The sequence below is a fragment of the Wyeomyia smithii genome, chromosome 3 (assembly GCF_029784165.1).
Source record: "Wyeomyia smithii strain HCP4-BCI-WySm-NY-G18 chromosome 3, ASM2978416v1, whole genome shotgun sequence".
NCBI lineage: Eukaryota > Metazoa > Arthropoda > Insecta > Diptera > Culicidae > Wyeomyia > Wyeomyia smithii.
The window spans coordinates 21,198,286-21,217,461 of NC_073696.1; the positions used below are offsets into that span (position 1 = coordinate 21,198,286).

General features: G+C 39.3%; 1 protein-coding gene and 1 long non-coding RNA gene across 3 annotated transcripts in view; both read left to right on the forward strand.

The window, feature by feature from the left end:
- The first annotated feature begins 530 nt into the window (after positions 1 to 530).
- Positions 531 to 1,225, forward strand: LOC129732562 (uncharacterized). The gene is made up of 2 exons (XR_008729286.1): positions 531 to 738; positions 941 to 1,225. It is a non-coding gene; the product is annotated as an uncharacterized LOC129732562 (long non-coding RNA).
- A 722-nt stretch (positions 1,226 to 1,947) lies between these two features.
- LOC129732561 (excitatory amino acid transporter 3) overlaps positions 1,948 to 19,176 on the forward strand; it is a 50,811-nt gene continuing 33,582 nt past the window's right edge. Inside the window, exon 1 of one of the 2 annotated variants that reach the window (XR_008729285.1) lies at positions 1,948 to 2,099. Coding sequence is in view for 1 of the 2 variants with exons in the window: in XM_055693531.1 (XP_055549506.1) it covers positions 2,085 to 2,099 (15 nt within the window). In the remaining variant the exon portion in view is untranslated. The remainder of the gene's footprint in view (positions 2,100 to 19,176) is intronic. The other variant, XM_055693531.1, reaches the window with a different exon arrangement.

Consider the following 19,176-nt stretch of genomic DNA (forward strand, 5'->3'; position numbering starts at 1 on the left):
ACACTCACCGTTAAGGCAACTGTCAACATCAAAACGGGCGATCTGTATAATTTTGCATTGCCGTTATCCGTTTTGATGTTGACAGTTGCCTTAACGGTGAGTGTCTCGGCGTCTCTCTGGTGTATAGGCTGACTAAGTTTAACACACGGCACGCCGGTCTAGCTCACGAGTTATCGGGGATGGATCGCCTTCTCTGTCATCTGTCATATTGTGCGAAAGCGCGCGCTCCTATATCAGTAGGCGCAAAACTTGCAGGGCTCACACGAGCGTGTTAAATGCGGTGTAAATAGTGAGAGCGGAAAGAGAAGCAAGATCCGTTGCCATCTCAACGCCCAGCATCAACATCATCACCACCGTCATCGTCATCATCACGAGATAGTCACCGTGTGCTGCTGTGTGCATAAGCATAGTTCTTTCATCTAGGCCCAGCTTGCGTTCCCTTCCGTTATTTCTCTACAGGGGATGGGCGGGTGATGCAGCAACAAGGTTGCGCGGCTACGTGAATCGTAACGACACACGGTAGAGTAGCCTGTTGTCCATTGAAAGCCGTTTAGTTTATATTTAATCGCTGTCGTGGCAAGAGGGAATTTTCGTGTCGTTCTCGCTTTCTGTGTTTGGTGACTTGCTGGCTGGTGCCATCGCCTTCTCCGGACTTTGACTTAACTAGACAGAAAGATTCAGTTGAGCTGCTGAGTTTCGCGCGTGCTGCTTCATCATCGGTGCGCGTTTAAGCGCGAGGTTTGCTTGATTGGATTGTTCTCGGTCTATCGGATTAACATAGACAAACCAACCTACACACGCCGAGACGACCGAGGTTTTGTCTGTTTGGCGCGTTGTGCTTGCTTTTTGCCAAGTGCCGGCACCAGCATCGAACCGGGCTGCATTTGTTTTGCGCTCTCTGGGAGTTGACCGCATTTTCCCATCGCATTTTGTGTGACAGATTTGTGGTGCCCGTGTGGAAACAGTTAAAAATAACTTAAAATCTTCTTCTTGAAGAGTACTCAACCCAACAGTTCAACTGTTATTGAGAGCAACGGAACGGAACGACCCAGCTGAGTAGAGGCAAGTGACAAATATTCAAGACCAGACGGCTCAGTCTGTGGTTGCATGTGAAGTGTGTTTACTGGGTGACATACAGACAGACAAAAGTACCGAGAAAAAAGTGTGTTCTTGCTCAAAGGAAGGAGGTGAAGTGCAGATCTCGGCGAAATAAGTGAGATTGAATTAGTGTTGAAAGGGAAGATTAACCCAGTTCTGTAGCATCAGCTGCTGTTTGTGATTTACAGCTTTGCAGGGTGATTTTATCAACTGTTCGAGTGGCATTTAGAGGAGAGTACGTACAGGAAAACAACAGTTGGGGGAACGATTGCAACTTTCAACTGTTGAAGGATTCAGCAAAAAGGCATCGGTTGAGGCAAACTAAGTGTAAGTTTTTTTTCTCGTCACTATTTTAGTAAGATTGGTTATTTTATATGTTATCATCACATTTCGTGCTACCCTGTCGGTGCAGAGAGCTGCAACCGCAAGTTATGGGCCAGTTTTCTGCTTTGGACAGATCTTTTGGGGTTCGGTTACCACTACACTCTAGTAGCCTGACAAGTCTTAAATCGGAACAAAGTATTTGTGTAAAGGTTTAATTGCAACTCAATCACTTTACACCAAGTGTTTACATTCTTATCGCTCGAAGCGTATCTTTCTGATATCAATTTCGTCAGATGTTCAAGTAGAGCGCGCAAAATTCTGGTACTTTCTGGAACCGATTAAGTGCGAATTCAGTTGAACATGTTTCTCGATACGTAGCAAACCGTGAACGCATTTTGGCGGTTAGTATTTAAAACAAAACCTTAAACAAACTGGACCGAACCAGATGTAGCAACATCCCTCTCTGTGAGTCATGGGTTGTTATTCGGTGGTCCTAACGAGAGGCACTGGTTCGGTCCGGTAATATTGACACTGCAGCACCGATACGGATGATCACCCGAACAAAACCTAATGGATCAGTCCTTCATTTGTGGCAGTTTATTCTCTGCCGTTAACGAGGTTACATCGCTACGGTCAGTTGTGTGTGGTCTAGCAGTTAAGCCATGGATGATCTGAAAGTAAGTGTTCTGAACTTAATAAACTTAGTTATTCGGTAGATTTACAAGTTAGGCATCTAATCAATGTTATGTAGTGCCAACAAAATTAACGACGAATTTGATTGCGGTTCTGCTCTGTCTACTCTTAATCGAAAATTTTGTGAAAATTGTGGTGAATAATAAGTGATAATGATTGGGTTTAGTGAACAATAGTAAATATTCCAACTTCCTTTTTCATTGTGACAATGAAAATATACCTTTCAAATCGGTGAATTGTTCAATAACCCGTTATGCACTTCTAAGTGAATTTTTTCCAAGAATCTCAAAAATGTTGAAATCCAAGTCCAATAGGTATAGAAATTCTTGGATCCTGCAAACAAAAAAATAGGAGGTTAAAATAAAAGAAGCGATCTCTGATATTTTAAAATTCTTAGAGCGAATGAGAGGAAAAATAAATAATTTTAAAAGTGCAAATAGGTCTAAATATTCCTTGATCAAGGAAATAAGAAATCCAGAAGAAAAAAAATGCAGATCTCAGAAATTGATGAACTCAGAATCTAAAATCTCTGGAGTCCTAGACTAAAAATATCAAGTTTTTAATACCAAAATCGAAAAGTACAAATTTCCAAGACCCTCCAGCCCAAACCTGTAGAGCTCAAGATAATTAATACTTCATTGAATTTGCTAGCATGCGACACTTGTAAATTTAATTTTAATTCAATATTACATCACCAACCTAGAATCTCTTACCAAATTAACACATACGGCTCGTTACGCAACCCTATACCCATAATCAGATACAGGACGCACCGATTGGGAATCTGCCGTCAACCGTCAGTGCCAGATTGATGCTGCGCGTAGGTGTCAATTATCTTACACCCCGGGAGGACATTGTGGATTCCGAATGCGGGCTCTACCTGCTATGGCATTCCCAACTTGGTGGTTGTACACTGCACGTGTGATCGGCCACTTAGCTTTGCCCAACTGGTTCGGACCCGTTCGACAACGAGGTGCAAATTGCTTACTGTATGATTATTTAATTATGATGTTTCCGAAAATAAACCGCCCAGTTTGCGGGTTGTTTTTATCTGATTTACGGATGTGTTAATTTGACTAGTCAGTATTCGGTGACTTTGACACGCGGGCGTCAATCGCAGTTGAAATTATGGAAAAATGCTGATGAGCATCTTATTGTACCATAAATCATGTTAAATCGGCACTGGAATTATAAATACCTAATTATCGGTATTAAATCAGCGCGTTTACTGCAGATAGTCGTCGCTGCCGGTGACTGATATGTTTACATTGTTAGCTGCACATCTCAAGAGCAAGTTATACACAAACTATTAGCAACAAGTGGGTGTTGTATAGCGCTATAGAAGAACGTCTACTTGACTGCACAGTATGGCACATTGGGCTCTGTACTCACGGTACTGGGAAAGATCAATGTTATTGTGCTTCATACGGTCCATAGTGAACCCAATTGGCGATGCATTTGCTGATGCGGAAAGCGCACTATGGTTGCGGTGGGTGTCCGTACAGTGCCTACTTGTGTCTGACGCAGGGTTGTTCTGGTATGAGGTTCATCTTTCGTTGTTGCTCATACAGCGGGAATGCTTTAGCATTTCAACCCTACTGCTTTGCCTGTGCAAGCGCCTATTTTTGCAGAAATTGATTTATTTTTCACAGACGTGAGCACCGGTTGCCGGTTTTGTTCATGCTCTGTGCATATAAAATGAATATGACTGTTGTATTGGTGTAAATTGCAGCTAATCCTGGATCTGACATAGAAGCTTGGGTGGATTGTTTCTAAGATGCGTTATTATATTTTTTCCCGATACGTACGTTAAAATTTTTCAGTCTACTTCCGTTTCAAACTTTGCAGGCAATGTATGTGTTAAAGGATTCTAGAAAATCTAGAAATCTAGAAGAGTGGCATGCTGTAAAATATGACCCCCAACAGATTTTATCGTACCGCTTTATGATGTTTATGATCTTGCTGCTACTGATGGACGGAAAAAATAAATTTCAGAGTGTTATATAAACCAAAACGATTCGTCTATTTCTCATAGTTCTACGTCAAAACTGTATTTGTTTAATGTGATTGATGCTTGCGCCCTTTTACTCTAGGATATGGAAAATTTTACTCAGCAAATAGAATGCGCAAAAATTTTTAAATAATCTTCATAAAAGTTGCTTTATTTTTTAAACTCCCCCAAAAAATATATGAATTCAACACTTAAAATGCTTTTTTCTCGAAAACGTAAACTTTCATAATAACGATTTCTCATACGTTGTCCATACGATATTTTATAAGCTATTGCGCTAAGGGCATTTCTTTTGGGAAAGCGATTTACTAACAACAACTCTTCAGAGTTTTTTTTTTCGAAAAAAATGTTAAAATTGTAGGATGTTAATGGATTGACAGTAGTAAGATAACAGAGTTTGCTTGGACACGCGGTGGTCGTGGGTTCCAATCAGGCCATTTTAGTTACTAAGGACTTTATAATGAGCTTATTTTCAGGCTCCTCACCACATAAAAAAATACATATCACTTATGAAAGTAAATTCCGACCGAAGACCCAGCCCTACACAAAAAAAGGTCGCAAAGACTATATTTTAATATTCCTATCATATCGCCATCTGACTTGTAAGGAGGTGGCACGCATTGGTTTATGAAAAATTGGATCGTTAAAAGATGCGCGATGAGGAGAAATGGCCAGTCCTAATCGTAACCATTTGATATTCAGAATTGAGCGTTAAATTTTGTTACCTAAGATATATAATATATATTTTGTTCAAAAAATAACATGTGGGAAATGTTAAATTAAACCTATATAAATGGAATTATAAAAATGGGATTCTGTCTGATACTTATAGACTTGGAAATAACAATTCAGAGGTTTTTGGGACCGGGGAAGCTTCTTATCTTGGTTTGAGACCCAGCTCTTCTCTAGAAAGGAGAGTTCTCATACCAACAAAACACAAATTTCTGCTTAACTCGGGAATTCATAGAGCAAGTGTAACTGAAATTGGGATGTGAGGATTTTGGACTACAGGAAATATTTCAATGAGGATTTGATACCCCTTCTTCTTCAGGGACATAGAAATGAAACACATATTTCAACCAATTTTTCCAGGAAACAGACTACAAAATACAGGATCCTATTAATTTTAGTCAAAAAATGGAATGTAAGAAATGGTTACATTTGCTTAAAAACCTTGAAAAAAATATGTTAAAAAATTAAACGCTTTGTCCAAAAACACTTTTATTTTGGCCGTCATAAATTTTATTTTTTTATGTCACCCTCCTCCTCTTCAGAAATGTTGAAAATTAAAAAGGAGAGAAAAAAGTTTCAAGCCGTTATGCTGATAGGTGTTTCGTTTAATAATATCAATTTTTTGTCTGATTAAATAATTTATCATTATTAAGAAACAGAAAATCTTAGTAATCAAAGAAATGGGTACCTTGCCAAAAGAAACGTTCGTTTTTGGAGGCCAAATTGTCACCACTTCGAGAGATTGGGAATGTGGTTCTGGAAGTTCGTGCTGCATTGATCGAAAAAAGTGATAGTCAAAGCCAAGTCTAGAGTCTAAGTCTAACAATACGGCGGGTGGGGAAGGTAACCCCATTGGATGTTTTCTAAACATCTTTTATGACATTTTACAACATGAGATCGAGCATTGTCATGTTGGAATAAAACTGTGTCTCCGGGCATATTCCGAACGTTTTTCCTTAAATGCACAATGGTCGGAAAATTAAGATTTACGGCCAAATTTGTTATTTTGTTGTGAAATTGTTAGTTTTCTACTGTATATGATTTTTCATATGAGAAAGTATTGTAGTGACAAGGGGCTGTCCATAAACCGCGTGAATTGAGGCACATTTTAGTTTTTTTATACTAATTTTACGTATTCTCGATGTGTTCTTAACCAAATTGGTGTGATATACGAAAAATTTTGTTGATAAATCACTCAAAAATTCAAAACATACAGAAAAACGAGAAACTTTTAACCATCTTTTTCCACAAAAACTTAATATCAAATACTCTTCCAGTTTTAGGAAGCTGATGTGATAAGCTCTTAATTGTGTGCAAATATACCATTACAGCTCTAGTAGGATTATATATACTCTAAAATGTTCAGAAAAACTGTTTTCCTTCATTTTTGAAAGAGGTAACTTTGGAGGCGTTCTTCAACATGATCCGTTTGATATATCAAGATTTTATTGATAAATTATAAAAATATAGATCAAAAACTACAAAATTTGGTGCTCAAAACTTCCTAAATATGAAATTTGCAGCTTGGTAATTTTGGCCACTCCGCTATCTGGAGACCGTTTTATGTGCAATGCTCTGTTCAATTTAATGAACTGTTGATGGTATCGTACACCTGTAATTGTTTCACCAGATAATGCTTATGAATCTACAAACATTTTTGGTTGACCTGGACGATCCTCGTCTTTCACATCAAAATCACTAGTTTTTAAGCCATCGTTCACACGTTTTTTGGGTTGAAACATGTTCAGTATAAGCTTTATTCAATAATCAATAACTCTCTGTAGTCGCTTTCTTCAAATGAAAGAACATTACAAGGCTTACCCGCAAAACGTCTTTTCCTGATCTTAAAATTGACATTTTTAACGGAAAAAACTATGTTCTTGACACAGAGACAAATCAAAACAAAGTGACTTTCAATCACATTCGTTTACACTTCAGAACACAGTAAATGTCACTAGGGTGAGCAGGGGCGGACGATTGCAGGCAGGATGAGTTGCAGGCGAAAACTGATTTCGTTCACGCAAATTATTTCATTACGAAAACCCAGCGATGGGTATACAATAACAATATCGCACGCTAGCCTGGATGGCTAATGCGGTCTCAATCAACGTACACCATTTTACATGTTGTAGGATAAGTACAACGATACACCGTGCCCCAGTGCTGAGTCGAGGAAATTTCCAGCTCGATCCTCGACCTGATCGGGAATCGAACGGACATCACAACCGTTTGGGAGAGCTAGCCGATCCACATCGCTAACCACAGAACCACGGGGACCATGGGCGATGGATATGTGTATCGCGATTCTGTCGATGCGAAAGTGACGTGTCCCAGAAGCATACAAAAGTTTTCTACCCCATCGTGAGAAAGCCAACGGATTCGGACCAAGCAAGGCGGTGGTGGTGACGAGGAGCCTGAGAATAAACCCATGCTTAAGTCCTTCGATAATCAAAAATGGCCTACTTCTAATAAGATTCGAACTCACGACCATAAAATCACAGCGGACTCGATTCTCCACGACCCCAGGAGCAGTGTTATAAAAATGACTGCTAGACAATGACAGCAAATTTTTAACTGATCCGGCTCTCATTGTATTGCACAGCTCTCTCTGTTTCCCATACGTTCGGTTAACAGTCCGACAGCAACTGACGACAGCACACATGCAACTCCATATGGGCTGTTAGTTTTCATCTTCTTATGTCTGTTGGTTATTCCAAGCTGTCGTAAATGACAGCATATAATTTTTGATTATGCCGTCGACGGAGAAGTGCTGCGCACAGTAGATTACGTCAACGACCTTGGAGTTATACTTGACAGAAAGCTGACCTTCGATAGTCACCGTGCTGCAATTGTTTCGAAAGCAAGTCGGCAATTGGGATTCATCGCAAAAATTGGACGTGACTTCAAGGATCCCCATTGTCTGAAAGCTTTATACTGCTCACTTGTACGACCCCTACCAGAAAACGTAAGTGTGGTTTGGAGTCCGCACCAGCTTTCATGGAACCTGCGTCTCGAGCGTATACACAGACGTTTCATCCGATTGGCCCTGAAAGAGCTACCTTGGCGTGATCCTACGAATTTGCCACCCTACCCGGATCGTTGCCGCCTGCTTGGACTAGACACTCTAGAGCACCGCCGCAAAGTACAACAGGCTGTATGCATTGCCAAGATTCCAAACGCTGAACTGGAATCCCCGAAGTTGCTGTCATTGATGAATTTCCGTGCATCTCAACTAGCGAACCTATACATTAGAGAAATGACAAGACACTCATCGTTAAGGCAACTGTCAACATCAAAACGGATAACGGCAATGCAAAATTATACAGATCGCCCGTTTTGATGTTGACAGCTGCCTTAACGGTGAGTGTCTCGGCGTCTCTCTGGTGTATAGGCTGACTAATCTCAACGTATGCTGAGGCCCTCTTCGATGCTTTTGAACCAATTCCATCGCACGAACTATGGTTATTATGAACCTGTTGCTTTTTGTGTTAGAACATTCACGAGTGTCGAGCATCTGTTTGATTTTGGTGTGCCTAGTCATATTTTTAAACGTAGGTTAACTAATTCTAGTTACTTTTAATGATTATCTTTTTTCATTAAGGCTTTATGTCAGATGATGCACTTAGAAATAAACAAAATAAACAAATAATCTTCCGACATCCTTCAGCACGAATCCGAGCGGGATGTCAGGTGATTAAGATACACGACAGTAAAGCCGATGAAAGAATGAAAGAGAGATGGTGCGAAGCACGTTTTTTCTTACGTGGGGAATAATATCAACAATGGAAACGGTTTGCTTTGTATTCAATATGCCACCGGCCTGTGAAAAAGGAGATACGAAAAAATGCGAGTCGATGACAGCCGCAGCCGATCAGCAGACTGTCACACTGAGCAAACTAGGCTGTCATGTCCGAAAGAACAAAATACATGCGCAAGAATGAACTGTCGTTCGCAACACAAGACAGTTTCTTTGCCTTGTTTAAGCTGTAGCTGTATGTGAGCTCTCATGAACAGCTCATGCATGAGGCTGTTAAAGTGAAAAGAGAGAAAAGTCGTCAGTATAATGTTGCTTTCTAGTCGTTCTCCTAAGCTTGCCCAGGAGCGAAAATGGAAGAAGATGGCTTGGTAGCTTAGCTATTCTTCACCTTACGCGATAATCCCCGGGTTGCGGCACTCGAGAACCTAGAGGAGACAGACGGTCAAGCAGCGGCTGTTCGTCGGAGGTAAGAAAAGCAGCAGAAGTAGTGTACCGACAAGTGTCATCACTGTGGCACAGTCGGGCACATGCAGAAGAACTGTCGAAGAAACCGGAAGGAAATGCCATAGCGGTAGTCGATAAGAAGGCAGTAGCGTTCATGGTTAATGGCAACCAGAAAAAGTCTGAAACCGGGAAGATCCACTTCTGTCTAGGGTAAGGATGCAGTAATCATCAGGGTGGGGCAAAAAAAGGATGTTAGCTCCCATGCACTTTTCGTGTTCCTTATGGGTCCCATAACAACTGTGTAACTTTTCAGATCGGTTAAACGCCCGATTTTTAAAGTTTCCATACGATTTTATATGGGAAAATCCACTTTTTCAATACTTATTCTCTAGAGATGTCCAGTTGGCTCTTAAAAAAATATCAATACATGATATTTGTAGGAAATTTCCCTGGGAAAAACTCTTCTGGAGACCGTAAGGCGCTACGATGCTTGTAGAAACAGCTATTCACCCCAAACTGATTGAATGTCTGACGGACGGCTCACCATTGAAATTTTCCAGCAACACTGCTACAGGATGCTGCTATTGCAAACTTGCTTGAGTATGAGAAATAATTTCGCGTGGAATTAATTTTCAAAGTGTGATTTTTGCTCAGAGTATCATCTGGGAAGCCTCCAAGATAAATTCAAGCGATATTATTTCTCATCACATGGTTGAGTTTGCAACAGCAGCATGCTGCAGCAGTATTGCTAGTAGAATTCAATGGTGAGCCGTTCGTCAGATATTCAATCAGTCTGGAGTGCAAATCTTTTTTCACAAGCAAGGTAGCGCCTTGCGGTCTTCAGAAGCGTTTTTCCAAGGAAAAATTCCTATGAATATCATGTGTTGATATATTTTTAGGTGCCAACTAGACATCTCTATAGAAAAAGTTTTGAAAAAGTGGTTTCTCCCATATAAAATCGTATGGAAGCTTCAAAAATCGGGCGCAAATCGGGCGTTTCACCAATCGATCTGAAAAGTTACACAGTTGTTATAGGACCCATAAGGAACACGAAAAGTGCATGGGAGCGAAAAAATAACACCATCGCTTTTTTCCCATATAACCGTGTCCCAGTCTAGTGATCATATTGTGAAGGTTGCAAATCATCTGCGGTCCATGCGAAAGCTGAAAGATCCTTTCATCGGCGACGTGACCAAAAATGCCGTGAAACTGGTCGAAAAGTATGCTAGAGAAATCAGAGGTATGTATAACAATAGAGTTGGGAACTCCGTAGCCGTAAGGATACAGAGTTTGCTTTGTTAAGCGGGTGGTCGTGGGTTCGAATCTCAGTAGAATCAGGCCGTTTGGTTGTCAAAGGACTTTAGGATGGGTTTATTCTCAGGCTCCCTACCACAAACCCTTTCTTCCAGCTGAATTCTACAGCACCCCTGTTGACTCTCCTAACAAAAATTAATCCCAATTATAATAAAACAGGAGTAAGTAACGTATGAAAATTCGCTCCAAGGGCTTGTTATTAAGCGATATTGTTAGGATGGTTATAGTAGAGCAGTAAGCTTGATACGGAAAGGTCAAACTTACACACAAGCACGGATATGAATGATAAGCGTATCACTTACTTCAATAGTGATACTGCTAATAATATGAAGTGCGGAGTACAGAAAACACCTGGGAAATATCACAATAATAGATCTAATCTCTGGTCGAAGTGATGAGTCCACACAGAAAAAACAATGGACCGTGCGGAGTTTCAGGAGAACAGTGAACTTATCAGTGCTGCGTACCTTCGTGGCAACATGTACTTGCTGACTTTGAATGTCATTTCGTTTGGGCAAGACAATATCAGCGTAGTTGGGATAAACAGAGAACGTATCACACGTCTGTTGGAAAGTGTTCAATCAAGCGCAAGTCGAAGGTGTCCCGATGTTTCAAGGCCAAGAGCGCGAATATTTTTAAAATGAGAGATTCAACTACAAGAAAAATCGAGGTACCCTACAGCAAAACGTGAAACCTGAACGCTTCAATCGGACGTAGGTTGAAAAGTTGAGATCAATTCTAACTAATTCAAAATCTGCAAAGATATTGTGGTCGGAAGCAGCTCTGACGCAACGTACCTCCAAAGCTGTTGTCCTGCAATGGTTTTGGCTGGAAACGTAACTTCTACGGAGAAGGGGATGAACGTAAAAGCAGACCTTGACAAGATTTTTACATGTAATGCTATGACATGGATCTCGAACCAGTAGAGAGACGAAATTAGACACCACGAGCCGGTAGAAGGATACGCTTTGAATGGATACCAGCTTTGAGACGAAGTGGCGAACAACGTCAAGTTCAACGATTAATGTTTCCCTTACACTGAGCAAATTAAAAAGACATCCCAAGTTTCCTAGGTGATCCCCATCTTTTATAATCCAGAGAGGGGCGAACAATCCAGATTATGAACTGCCACCTGAAGTGCTTATTAAAGAATCCGATGATGAAGTTTCTTACGAAGATTCGGAGGAAGAAACATCGTAAGAAACAAACCCTGGTTCGCTCCCTTCGCAACAAACAAATGAAGATTGTCCGGACTCCGGAGTCAACGCAGGGCGTAGCGAATAAAGCGCCAACTCCCAGTTCCTTGATTGCCAAACCGGGTTTAAGTCAACCTCCCCGGGCAGGAGAGCATAACAAAATCATAACTCATCAATAGTATATTAAGCTATGAGGACTTATCGTGTTATTCGAAAGATATTCACGTCTCAAACATGCATATGAAAATATCATAAAATTTTGATATCATATCTCGATATACCTTCAATAAGATATTTGAGTTGATTTTAAATATCTGATTAAAAGTAAATTTTTAAGTGAAAATTGTTCGTCATTGATTATTTACAATATATTCAGTTATGCATTCAGTGTTCAATAAGTTGAAAATATCGAATCGGTCATTTTCGCGATTTTTAATGCAAATTCTTGGTTTGTTATTTAAAAATCTAGCTTTGTTATTCATATAGTCTTGGAGGAACAATATTTTGGTATTATTTTTCGTTATTTTACCAACTATGTAAACCATATTGAGATCAAAATGAGGTGTATTTTTAATATCTGGTTGTGATATTATAATGATATTTTGTCCTGCTCGGGTCTGCGGAAAGATGAACGGCATAAGGCAAGGATGACTACCTAGTTATACAAGTCAATGACCTGTTAATCATGGGAGTGAAGCTCAATACGGTAGAAGAGGTGAAGAAAAAACTGTTCCAACTCTTCAAATGACGGATTGCAGCGAGCCTTCTTTCTCTGATTTTTTTTTTTTGAAAGGGAGCAGGGAAATCTGCAAACCGACACCTGAGAAGAGTACACAGGGTGCGGGAATGAAACTATACTATCACTCTTCTAGATGCTGGGGTAGTTATATTCCCCCAGGCACCTACTCGACCCGATCCGGAACCACTAAAACCCCTCCAGTCTTCAGCCCTAATTTTCCCGGACGACGGTTAAGTAGGGGAAAGCGGGGTAAGACCGCCACCTTAAGCATTTCTGTTCATAGAGAAAAAAGTTGCGGCTGCAATTTCATTTTTTCGTCGCTAAGAGGCTCTTCTATTCAATACCCGCATCTAAAAAATAAGAACTGAGGATAACAAATATTTTAAGGTCCAAAACGGTTGGTTTTATCGGTAGAGTGTCTTTGGCAAAGTTGTAGATGGTATTTTTTTCTTAACTAGGTATACACTATGAAAAACTTGAAGAAAAAATTTTTTTTGAGCTTTAACTGTTTTTATTTTTTAAATATTCAAGTTCGAATCAATGTTTAAACAACTTTTTGTGGTTTTTAAAATGAATAGATTTTTCAGAATTGGGGGTTTTCAAGATATTCATTTTATAATATACCTGCTTATAATAAATACTCATTAAACCTGTCTGTATGTTTTTTTCGAAGACTTATTATATATAAACAGTGATGGCATGAACTCGTGCAAAGTTGAACTGAGTAACACTTTTCCAGATTTGAATCCAACTTGAATCTGCTACCTCTCGATAGTTTGAGTTTTTTTGCACCGCACACTCTGATCGATTGAGTTTAAATGCGTGCAATGCATGCAGTGCACGATGTATCCAACGATGCAGGTGATGATGTAACGTGATGAGTTTTGTTTTTAGATCGAATTTATGCTTTCAAAGGACAATGCAACAAACTGTTGCAGCAGACGCGGCGCGAATTTCATCGCAATTTGATTTTTATGCAATTGTTGTTATGCAGGATTCAAACTCAAATCTAACTCAAGTGTAATATACTGTTAGTAGGGTTTACGTGCAAACCGAAAATAAATGTGCAAGCAAGTTTTAAAACTCACTTGGATACGAGTGCAAAGTCACACTGCATACTCTGTAAATAAATTAATAATAATAATTATTATTTTTTTAATTTTTTTTAGATTGTTTTTTATTTTAAGAACAAAATTACTATCTGAAACTTTACCAACGATTCTATACTAGTCAAACGAACCGGCCAAAAATTTTTTTCTTTACAAAATTTGAGCTATTCAAATTTTTATTACTCCATGATCCAACAACCATCAAAGTTGAGCAAACCTTTTGCAGATTTTGCAGGCAAAGACATGATTATTTAAAAAAAAAAAAAATTAACTTTTTTTTTATCTTTCCTTAAAAATTTTTAAACAGTGTATACTCTTTTCGGAAGGACAAAACTTCTATTAACTACTATTTTGAACTCTGCCGGAAACGTCATACCGATCAAACAAACCGTTCTGGCTCTAAATTTTTTTTTTGTTCGTTAATACCATCTTTACACAAGTTAACTTTTTTCAAAAATTAGTCTTGTTGAAAAAATATTACTGGAACTTTAATCAAATCGAAAATGGTCGATTAACATCGTTGTCTTATGTGGCTTGAAATTGCTTTACTGATCCTGTAAACATTCCCTTTGTAGTCGATGCATTTGAGTCTCGAAGCAAAACAACAAACAGTTTTATACGTGGCGGTTTTATACATGGGGTATAGTGGGCGGCTTTACCGAAAAAGTAGTCAAAATTAAAAGATTTCTCACGGCTTTCGATATTTCCGAAAGGAGACAGATTGAGGCAACCGATTCAACGTATATTCACAAACAAAACAATAGATTTTTAGACAGAAAAAACCTTAAGTCCCGTTGCCGCATAACAAAAGCGCATTGACCGGTTACCAGCCGAAAGGTTGTTTTTGATTATTTCTGTGACCGTTTGCGCACTATCGAAGCAAAATAGGGTGCAAAATGTTATGTAATAATACTGTAACAGACACGCTAAAGAAATTTTTCAATTATTATATAACTTGGTAGTAAAACTACGTTGGGCGGTATTACCCCGCAGGGCGGTCTTACCCTGTTTACCCCTATGAATGAGGGCTGGTGTAACTGGAAAGATTTGGCACATTTTTTGCTATGTGTGTCTTGTTATATATGGATATCATCTTTTGGATGTTTTCGAGCAAACCCTGTTTGATTTTAAAAAATTGACTAATTTTCCCTTTCCCCACCAAATTAACAGATTCTATGATTTTATGACAACAAAACCACGAAAAACTTGTCCACTTTTTTTCCTACAAAAATTGTTTGGACTACTCAGCAAAAAAAATCAGAAAAACAAAACAAGGCATCGTGTATTTTGAACACTTTTTTCCAAACAGCAAAAAACTAATAATTTTAGATAGATTCAACCATTGATCAACACTTTATTTTTTGACCAAAACTTTGCATATCTCATAGTTTTTAGGCAATATATTTTCAAAAACTTTCTCCTAGCTGGTCTCGAGGTCTAACAAGCCTGTTTTCGTATGTTCAAACCCTGGAGTAGCCACCTTGACTGCAGTTCTAAATGAGAAGAAGAATTCTATCTGTTGTAGATGCTGTAGTTTTGAGAGACAATTTTAGGTATGCAAAGTTGCGCAAATCACCGGTGTCATCAACTCCACTGAAAACTAAAAAAGTGCAACGGATGGATGAATTCGCATAAAATCCCTCCATTGTCTGTCTATCTTATCATTTCGCAATGATATGTCCTGTTTCATGTTGTCCATTCCACAACGTGCACACATACTCAAGCATGGAACAAAGAGATTAAAATGGTGCTATAAGACATAACCCACTCTCTCTTTAATCTTTTCCGACACAGAATAGAATGTTTTAGATGAGCCACTTGTTTGCCAAGTGGACACTGAAAGCACTAAAGTGTGATTACATGGTTGGGTACGTAGTATGACTTTCAGGTGGAAACTCATCTTCCAAGATTTTCTTCTAGAGACTTCGTGAAAACTGCTGGATAACAAGCAGAAAGGAATATGAACTTGAGATGTTGTTAAATACTCTAGAAACTGGTCTGCTTGTTAGAGTACTTTTCACCTTACGGTAACTTTCCCTTTCTTCGCAATTCCTCGCATTTAAAAATGCTCGTGGATTGACAATACAGTTTCCGGTGTGGGCCAGTTAGTGTACAACATTTTTATTGTAGTAAGCCCAATTTAACGTCAGCGTTACCAACAATTCTATATTTATATTATCTCTACTGTTGCGATGTCGCATGTTCGAATTCACGCGACGGAACTTTCCACGTAGATTTAGAAACAAAGGGGCCGCCACCTGTTGAATTGGATATTCCATCTTGACCGAGTGCAGGCAGACGCAGAGATCACTTTACAACGCCGAGTCAAGAGATGAGCAAACAAACACAACACGGTACGATTTTGCAAACAAGCGGTGCTATGTCTCGCATCATGTCTCGACTGTCACAACGAGAAGATTATTTACGGCAACCGAGAAAGATTCTCCCGTGAAGCCGGCCTGAACTCGCATCGAAACAATACACTCCTGTTAAGCCGAAGCCCGGCTAACGGCAGGAAACATTGAAGATTATCGTGCGTCATAGCCTAGCAAGTGTCATCCACACGAGAAAATGTAATTCACTTTTAGTTATGATAAATGAATTTGTCCGTTCTAAGTGGTAGAAATTTAAATCCGATTAGTGTCGTTGTGGGAGGTTAAACTAAACACGTGAATGATTCGTTCGCGCTAACGTTCGCTTATGCTAATTTGATACTTGAAAACTCTGCTATTGTCACTACATCATAATCTTATCTCGCTTACATCCAGGTAACTCTAAGGTTATATTTTTTGCAGTGCATATTCGCACGTTCAGCCATGTGGAATAAACCGAAAGCTAACTCAATTGTCCGTCTATTTATCTTAGGAAGATATAAAAGCATGAAACGTCAACTTTTTGGTAAGAAAATCAACAACGTATGTTAAATTGGATAAATATTATAAAAGAAGACAATATGTGCACAGCGTGGAACAAGAAGTGTAAAGCCTGTATCAGACTAACCGTTGTAGCGGTTGACCGCTACCGTTCCGTTCTTTTTCGACCAATCAGAGCACAGCGGTCGACCGTCGCTTGTTGTTGTTGTAAAAAATAGAATTATTTCTATTTTGGCCGCCAACCGTTCCCAACGGTTGGCGACTGCTGTCATTGACATGGCGAAGGCAAACGTGCCTCTTCACACCTACAGAAAGTCACATATAGAGACTTATCGAATAAAAATGTGTGCTTCTCTTTTTGACACACACGACAGCCAGTCAAAACATTAATAGCACCGGCAACGCTGCTTGGCGATGTCAAATTTCGACCAACGGGAACGGGAAGGAAAAAAAAAGAAGTTTTGTTTTGATCGTGCGCTAGGAACTTGTTTTTATTAAATATGTGTTTCGTTTGTTAGAAATAGTTCCAGTGCAAGTGAAAAAAAACTTGACCGATCGTGCCTCTCCGGAGGAATATAGTCAAACGGTCAGACTCAGCTTTTTTGCTGCTGCGTTTGCGGGTTTTTGACGTGTTCGCGTAGTGTTTGTTTTGTGATGCTGATTCACTTGCACGTAGGAAATCCAGCGATCAAATTGGACACAAAATCCAGTCGTCCTCTGGAAGGTATCGACGATGTTCGAGGATGAATCCGGGATCGGAGCACGGCATCGGCGTTGGTATCGGCTGCATGGTCATGTCCTTTGCTATTGGACCTATCCTGATGATGAAAAATGCAAGCCTCCGATCGGGAGCATGAATTTCAGAAGTGCTGCACCCAGACTGGTATGCTCTCGATTGAACAAATTATTATTACAATTTCGACGTCCAGCACCACTGGATGATGTTGAATCGCTGGTGCTAGCAAAGCAAGGCAATACTGCTTTTCAGCGGTAGGTTTTCGTGAATATATGGCTTTCACCGGATACTAATACGTCGTCCTATATTTTTACAGGTATTTGCTGTCAGCAGATTGTTGCGACGAGTGGTGTGCTAATTTTAATATAACACTTGCTTTGCTTGAAGCCTGGGGACATACCGATAGCAGAAGCACGAGTTGCTAAATACGTTCAATCTGCTTAATATCGGTTTTCTGTACAGTTGCCATTGTTAGTTGTATTATTAGTTAGTTAGCGAGTTAGTAGTAGTATTATTAGTTAGTTATTTATTAAAATTATGAATTCGAACGTCCCAAGCAGATGAAGATTAGTGTATTATTTTTCAAATAGAATTTTATGTGATGAATTAATTATTTACTAGGTAATATTAATTTAGAATTTATATTGTGTGTTCTGCCATAAACGGAGACATCAACACTATCACATACATTTAACACTTTATTATATTAATAGTTTGTAGTTGCTTTTAAACAAAAAATGAATTGAAATAAAACTCAAACCTAATCTTACATTTATCTTTTACCGGCTATAATTGAGAATTGCAACGATTTTTTCGGAACTTATTCGACATATTTTGTAATGTTTACAAACTCAAATTTAATAGGAATATTCTCTTGTGCGTCTACGAAAACGATAATCGCGTCTTTACTTCTTATTTGTCCTTACGCCGGTTGCCGTAGTGTGAATGATAATATTGATTATGATTAACAGTGAAACAAACTATTGACAGACTAACCTATTGTCTACTCGAAAAACTGTCGAATTATCCATTCATCAATCTACGCGAAAATAACGTTTTGTTGTAACCCGTGTGTACGGCGCGCATGGAATTCACGAGATTGAAAGCTTCCATATCGGTACGTCGTGTTGAAATCGTATATAGCTAGCTAGAGGCTAGCTATCCGGCAAACTTTGTCCCGCTCATTTATACTTTCTTCATTTAATTAACTCTGGCCACCTTTTTTTTCACCAAATATTCGTGACATCAGGTTTTTCAGGTGTGTTTTTCGCGGTATCGTAGCGTTTTTTCTTTTAGAACCCACGAAGTTTATACGAGAGACGTCGCTACTCGATCTGTAAGGTAGAAAACTAAATGTCCGGTTGACCAAACCCCAAAAGACTCCGCGTCGATACATTCCATGAGGTCGTATTATCTACACTTTAGATTCTATAGATAAATCAACAACGAGCAATAGTTATCGGTATAAAGAGGATCACCTTACAAGGAGATGTTCGATTAAGTCCAGTATCTTTGCGTATGCTCATTATTGCGGTGTTATTTCATCAAACTGAAAAAGTTCGGCAGATGTAATGAACTCGACTCGGCGCGACATTTGGTCTAAAGAACCCGACACTCGAAATCAGTGAATCGTTCACCAAAACGAACCCTGTTGTATACCCTGCCCTTTCTCCAACATCCCAGTGATTTCTCGTGGAAGTGCAGAGGTGTTCTCAGCTTCCAATAAAGCGAGTATCACGTCAACATATTTCCATACAAACTCCTTCTTTGACCTGCATTCGGATGCGGCCGGCGCTGGTATTGCCTTACATAAAGATTAAGATCTCCAGTTTTTACACATTGAGGATGCATGTTGGTCCCGAGCATCATCTGTTGGTTCTCGTGTAATTACAGCTGATCTGGCAATAACGGAGTAGCAACCGCGGGCGGTCAATCATGCTCATGCTCATGCTCATGCTCATATTTTGTAATGTTTACAAACTAGTAAGCATATGTACAGGGGTCAAAATAAGTAGGATAAGCAAGTGCCGGTAGGCATGACAAACCTGCTAATTTTTGGATGGATTTGATAATTGGTTACCTGATAAAAATGCTTATTTGCATCATTGGCATTGATGAAAAAAAAAACATTTCTAAAGTGAATGTTTCAT